General features: G+C 37.9%; 1 protein-coding gene across 1 annotated transcript; it reads right to left on the reverse strand.

Annotated features, from left to right (window-relative positions):
- Positions 1–65: 65 nt before the first annotated feature.
- Positions 66–6,504, reverse strand: LOC117486628 (cytochrome b-c1 complex subunit 6, mitochondrial). The gene is made up of 4 exons (XM_034135131.1): positions 6,364–6,504; positions 6,029–6,073; positions 3,583–3,744; positions 66–294 (listed from the first exon to the last, which is right to left on the reverse strand). The coding sequence occupies exons 1-4, from the start codon at positions 6,406–6,408 to the stop codon at positions 262–264; spliced, it is 285 nt and encodes a 94-aa protein (XP_033991022.1). The 5' UTR covers positions 6,409–6,504; the 3' UTR covers positions 66–261.
- Between the last annotated feature and the right edge of the window lie 556 nt (positions 6,505–7,060).

Raw genomic sequence — 7,060 nt, forward strand, 5'->3', positions numbered from 1 at the left:
ATTTAGCTTTACAAGAATAAATTACCCAAAGCTAACTGTTGTATGACAAACCTTTGACACTGAGATAAGGTTTTCACGCCGTCCACTTTATTGAAATTTTGACTCAGACTACCTTGTTAAATATTCTGTTTATTCACAAAAGCAGATACATTATAGTTTACATTTTAATTGTCAACATACAGCAGATCCACATATGGATATTTTAAAACCATGTTCTCTTCACAATACAATAATTGAAGAATATATCAGTCAGGTAGGACTTCATTTCACCGAGTGGAACAGTTTGTGTGACACCTAAAGAGGACATAAGAGGGAATTAATTCATACAAAAATACAACATACAGTTAAAAGCAGAAAAAAGTGCAATTAATGTTGCAAGTTAAACACAATTTTGCTTTAAAAGGACAGCTAGTAACATATGGCACACATTTCCCATCTTGGGATCCATAAAGGCTTTTCTTATGTGTCTATGTTGGTGTTGGACATGGAGCTGCTGTGATGCAAGTCACATTTCAGACTTGATCTGACCAATAAAGTATTTGTTAGAGCCAGTATTTTTGCTTTTATAAGAAAGGCCACCTAATTGTGACGTCTGTAGTCAACGCACTATAAAGGACTACATTTCCCACGGCGCCTGTGCTAAAGCCACAGTGATGGGCAACCTGTTGAGAGACGCCGTCGAGGAACAGTTTTTAACCGTACACGTACATACAAATCGTACAAGTACCCTTTAAGTTATGAAGTTAAAAGCATTATCAAGAAAGAAAGAATACCTAAGTTGTTATTTTATTTGAGTTTTGCCTATTTCTTTTGAATATTGTAAAGGCCTATTTTCTTTGTTGCATGTGCAAAAGTTTGTTATTTTATTTTGAGCAAACACATCGCAACATCATCTATTCTAAACCATCAGAGGCCAAGCAACACTTCAAACTGTGAGTAATTTAAAGGAAAGAAACGAGTTAGAACTGTCTGAATTCAGTAGATGATCTAGTGGCTTGATGGAAAGACAAGGAAGGAAGCCACAACAGTATTATCGCATCCTATTATCGTATCGTATTATCGTATCGTATTATCTTATTTCAGCATTACTTAACTGCTGAATTCTTTATATTCTAATCAAATGCAAAGACAATGGTAATTCAAAGCACATTTTGACAATGTTTTAGTACAGTACAGTCTCTTATGTGCAGTATGCATATACTGTTAGATAAAATGGACAGGAAAAATAGATGACAGTTTGTGTGTCAATAAAACGTTTTGGTAATTAGATGTAAAGTGTATAGTTGCAGCATGTGCCCACCAGGTACATTATTGTGAAAAGCCAGTAAAGCTATACTTGTAAATCTTTAGTGAAGACAATTCATTCTTTCTATAATATAAGAGCACAATGTTTTCTTAAGGAGGAAAGCTATATACAATCCTGTAATGATTTTTGAAACAACGTAGCAGGAGAGACTTTACTGAAAAACATTCAATTTTGTATCATGGGACACGCTTGATTATTGGCGTCAGCTGATAGAGGTGTTATAGTGCTTTATCTTGTTATGCACAATGTTGATTATTCTTTCAGAACTAGCTAAATACATGGGTAAAGGTTCTACTTGAGCCCAATTTGAATACCATAAAGAAAGTATTAAAGCCAGCTCAAGCTAAATGTATTTAATTAATGTACAGTTGTTTTGATTTATTTTAATTTTATTTGAGTTGTACATATTTCAAAACGCGAAGTGTAATAACTGCAGTTTGCCTCCCTGTCACAGAGAATGACAAAGATCCTCAGTGAAGCACAAGCCCATGTTTCTCACTAAATTGTAAGTACAACTTATTAAAAAGATCAGTTCAATGCAACTAATGTCATCTTAGTGTTATTGCATGATATTCAAATTGGTTTGCCATGAATTTAGTGATGGATTGTAAACATTTGCAATGTAGCATTTAAGTGTTTCTCAGTTAAAAGGTTGTTGTTTTAATAAATCAGACACTGATGGTGCAGCGCTGTACCTCTTTATATAGGCATTTTGTCCCTAACAAATTGTTTTTGCGCTGATCAGGGGTTACTTGGCTGAAAAAAAATTCAAAGGGGGTACATTATTGAAAAAAGTTTGAGAACCACTGGATTATGGGATGCTGCAATGATCTGTTTGGTATTTGGAACCAAACACTTCAGAGACATGTTTTGTATATATCTGTTACGTGCCGTAGTGTGTGTGTGTGTGTGTGTGTGTGTGTGTGTGTGTGTGTGTGTGTGTGTGTGTGGTGTGTGTGTGTGTGTGTGTGTGTGTGTGTGTGTGTGTGTGTGTGTGTGTGTGCGTGTGTGTGTGTGTGTGTGTGTCTTTCTCTCTCTCCCTCTGATTCCCCAGGTGCAGCCTGATTGTCCCCAGGTGCAGCCTCTCCCCAGGTGCTCCAAATTCCCAATCAGGGCCTCCATATAGGACCGGAGGAAGACTGCAGTGATTCCCCATTTTTCCTTCTCTGGCTGCATGCGTACAACCTGTGTTCTGTAGATCAATAAGAGATGTGCTCCTGGATATGGGACACTAGTTTAATGTGCAAGTTAGCTGGTGAGCAGCCCGTGTTCTTTTCTTGACTATTAAAAGGCCTGTTCGTGACTCCAGAGAACGTTTTACGTTTACTGGCAGGCCGCATACAACTTCACGGCGTATACTGCCCGTACATAAGGCGTCTGTTCATCTTCCTCAGACATGATGGAGTTGACTGAAGTTGTGTTTTTTGTGCTCATCATGTTATACAGCTTGGTAACTGATTTATTTCAGCCAACTAGGGATTTGACACAAATGCGGAGCCACCAGTCGAATGTTTCGCCGTAGGATGGCTGAGGACGATGAGCGTTATTACGCCCTAAGAACAGCAATGGTATGTTCAGTAAATCACAATTATTCATACTATCTAATGTAGGATTTGTGGAGTTATGTAGAGCTAATGTAGGATTGTTTTTGTGCCTTTGTATGTGTTCCAGATATGCGAATACTACGGAACGCGTCGTGTCCCACGCTCTCTCTACCTGGGGGTGAAAAGGTTTGCGCGAACTAGGGACTAGGCCCAGATCCTTTTTGGTGTGAAACCAAATCCCCCCCCCCTATCGGCCTAGTTCGGGGGGAAAAGTACTCCGGTGTGAAAGCGCCTATTAACACCTCTTGTTGTTAAATAGCAACTATGTGCAATATGTGGCGTGCAATATATATGCCGTTAAAAACTGTGCAATATATATACCTGGCTGCTAAATCCTCAGAACTGTTACACGGTGTGTATTTTTGTAAAATGTGTAACTTTTTTATTATTAATTTCTTTTCTTTTTTATCTTAAGTACTTTTTGTATGCATGCTTTGGCTCTTTTCTGCTGTAACAATGTACATTTCCCCTCTGTGGGACTAATAAAGATATTGATAGGTACTGATTCTGATTAGTGGCTGATCTGAATGACAGAGCTTAACAGGGGCCTATTTTAATGGAGCTTTGGTACCCCCTGCTGACATTATTAATGTATGCCAAGTTATTGCATGACTAATAAAAAGCACCTCCTGAACCTTGGATTCCTAGTGTTGTATTTTGTTTTAAACTTACACAGTGGTCCCGAGCATGCAGGAAGTCAAACAGCTCCTCGGTGCAATCCTCCGCCGTGGAGGACCGGGAGCCCACCCTGGTCTCACAGTCCTCCAGACGCTCCTGAGTGTGGACGCAGTGCTCCGTCTCTGTACACTTCAGCCGCATTGTTTCAAGAGGGTCCTGAAACAGAATACTCAGAAATAAGAATATGTACCTCGATTAGTGCCCTTCAAAAGAACAGGAATTCAGTAGATGATCAGTTTTACACTAGAGCTATAACGGTTTGTGTAGAGAGTTTACAATGGTGTGACAAGGGCAATATCAGTGTCAAGTCAAAGGCAAGGCAAGTTTATTTATATAGTACCTTTCAGCACACGGCAACCCAAAGTGCTTTACAAAATAAAATAAAAGACATTTAAGAATAAATACAGTAGAAGCACATTATAAAATGGCATTTAAAAAAAACAGGCATTTAAAAAGCAAAAATGATAAAATAAACACAACAGGTGCATGAATAAAAGCCATACTGCAGTGTGAATAGGAACAACTCACTCAAATGCAGCGTCAAAAAGATACGTTTTGAGTCTTGATTTTAAAGTATTAACAGTTGCAGCGGACCTGCACGATTCAGGGAGTTTGTTCCAGATAGTCGGGGCATAAAAACTAAAAGCTGCTTCACCATGTTTAGTTCTGACTCTTGTAACAGAGAGCACACCCGTCCCAGAAGACCTGAGACGCCTGGATGCTTCATACTTCTGCTGGAGATCGTTAATATAATTTGGTCCTAAACCATTCAGTGCTTTATAAACCAGCAATAGTACTTTAAAATACATTATTTGATAGACTGGAAGCCAGTGTAAAGACTTCAGAACTGGACTGATGTGATCCACTATTTTAGTGTTAGTGAGGACTCGAGCAGCAGCGTTCTGAATCAGCTGCAGCTTTTTAATGGATTTTTTAGTGAGACCTGTGAAGACAGTCAAAGTTAACTTTATTGTCGATCTTCCAGTTTGTGTGTACAGACAGAGAGATCGAAATACCGTTTCCCGCAATCCCGAATATAAAAAACAAATGTATACAAATATGTATATATATACAGTCAAAGACACATTTTTACATGTGCACACATTAAGACCTAAATAAAGCCCTACCATTAAAAGATATGTGAATGGAGACACATAGATCAAGCTAACGCGCTTTGACAGCTTCATCCACATGTCATATCACTGTAATAATAAATGTGTAGGTGGAGCTAATTGAAAGACAGTTGTCTCCGGAGACCCACCCATTCATTTTTGTCCTCTGTGGTGCACATTGGTTTTTGGTCCATTACTTTGATACATGCCACAGCATTAAGTCCAATTGTACTCTACTGAGGACATCCTGGGCTTTTCAAACATATGACATATGTGGGGGTGTGGCTTTGAAAAAGATAATTTCATTGTATTTCAAAATGGCGTCCATCAACACAAGCACTATTTATAGAAAGAGAAATGGTAAGTTTGTAATTTTGTAATTACCAGTGTTGTGAGGTCAATATTTTAATTAATTATAGTAAGGGAACATCTTAGGAGTTAGTGTAGTGAGTTTTAGAGCAGTGTAATCATTATTTGACCTAAAACTAAATGTTTTTATGAATGTCCTCTGAGGAGGACTTGGGGATTTGCTAACTTTTTATTTCCCCCATTTTACACAACACAAATGGAGTCCACTATGGGCCAAAACTAACACGTAGGTTTCTGTAGGATTCATGGCAGACGGATGCAGTGGGAAAACATACATCAAGTGCCTCAAGTGTCAGATGTATCTCTGCATTTCAAAAAAAGGATGGAGTACTACAAAAGAGGGCTCAGTATTTGTTGCATTGAGTTGTTGTGCTCTAATGTTGTCCAAATGTACTTGTATGTTAATGCTGTTTGTATACTATGCTTCGCATAACTAACACCCGATGTCCTCTACAAAGGACACACAATAAAACAAAAAAATATATATATATTTTTTAGTTTGTGTTAGTCATTATATTAATACCACCCTAAAGACTTGTGTGATCTAAAAAAAAAAAGGAGATTTGAAACCTTTTTCTTTCTGGGAGGATATATTGTGATCTGTCCCTTATTGGGAAAGTGTTTGATCCGTGTTTTTATAGTGTAAAACCGAAAGGGTTGAATGATCCTTTTTTATAAGAAAAGGAGGGGGTGGCACAGGAGAAGTCCTGATGTGACCCAGTGTCTGTTAATTGTTAGTCATGGAGAACAGGAGGTCTAAACATTGTCCACAGCTTGAACACTTTTTTCTTTAAACACACCTTTGTGTTTCTTACGTTTGTCAATGAGTTATTGTTTTTACCCTTACTCCTTCCAAATTAATGATCAAATATATGAAGTCAAAAGAAAAGGATGCAAGACATGTGATAAAAGGCTGATCATTATACAGAGAGCAGCTATAATGTATTTTGACAACATACCACCATGTCTTCCTCCTCTTCCTCCTCTTCTTCTTCCTCCTCCTCCTGAAACAGACATAATGACCAAATCAATCACATAATTCACTTCCAGCCTTCAGACAATTATTAACTGTAATGTTATCATGAACTACACCTTCATCAACCACTAACTACAACGATTCTGCTGCATTAATAATAAGCATATTCATGTTTCTGGACGAGGATTGAATGTTAAAGTTGGCTAATGCTAACACAAGCTAAGTGTTGATACAGCTTAGTTAGCCTGCTAGCTAATATTACCAGACGTTTCTAACATGGCATGGCAGAGCTGTGTTAAGTCTGTCAAAGGTACTAACATCCTCGGGCTCTCCGTTCATGATCATCTTCTCCTCAAAAACCATGGTTTTGATGTTGTTGTCCTTAAATCACCGGCTGTCAGAGTTACAGAGGACACAGCAGGTCACACGAGCAGAGCGGTTAGCAGAAATTAGCCACACAGTTTCCGGTTGTCGGATTTTCAAAATACATTTCCTGTAATAACCCATACATTTTGTTTCCGTCGTGTTCAGAGGAGGGAGAAGTACTAAGATCTTGTACTTAGGTAAAATTAGAAGTACCAGAGTGTAGGAATACTCTGTTACAAGTCAAAGTACCTTCCTCCACTGAGCTTGCTGAGGAGCTCAGGCTCTCACTTATATGGAGGACGGAACATGACATATGTATAAATAAATAAATGTATGAATAAAAACATGAATACATAAATAAATACGGCAATAAATAAATAAATGAATAAATACAGGAATAAATAAATAGATGAATAAATAAATGTCGAAATAAATACATGAATAAATACATCAAATAATAAATAAATATGTAAACAAATAAATGAATGTATAAATAAATTCATAAAGTTGAGAATAAAACAGAACACACATTATTATATATCTTCAATATATTTGTCCGGCTCAGTCAGTAGGGGCTGGGACTGTGAGCTGTAGGGTTGCCGGTTCAAGTCCCCGACCAGACCTAAATATGGAGTGTGGACTGGTACTT

This window comes from Trematomus bernacchii, unplaced genomic scaffold (assembly GCF_902827165.1).
Source record: "Trematomus bernacchii unplaced genomic scaffold, fTreBer1.1, whole genome shotgun sequence".
Taxonomy (NCBI): domain Eukaryota; kingdom Metazoa; phylum Chordata; class Actinopteri; order Perciformes; family Nototheniidae; genus Trematomus; species Trematomus bernacchii.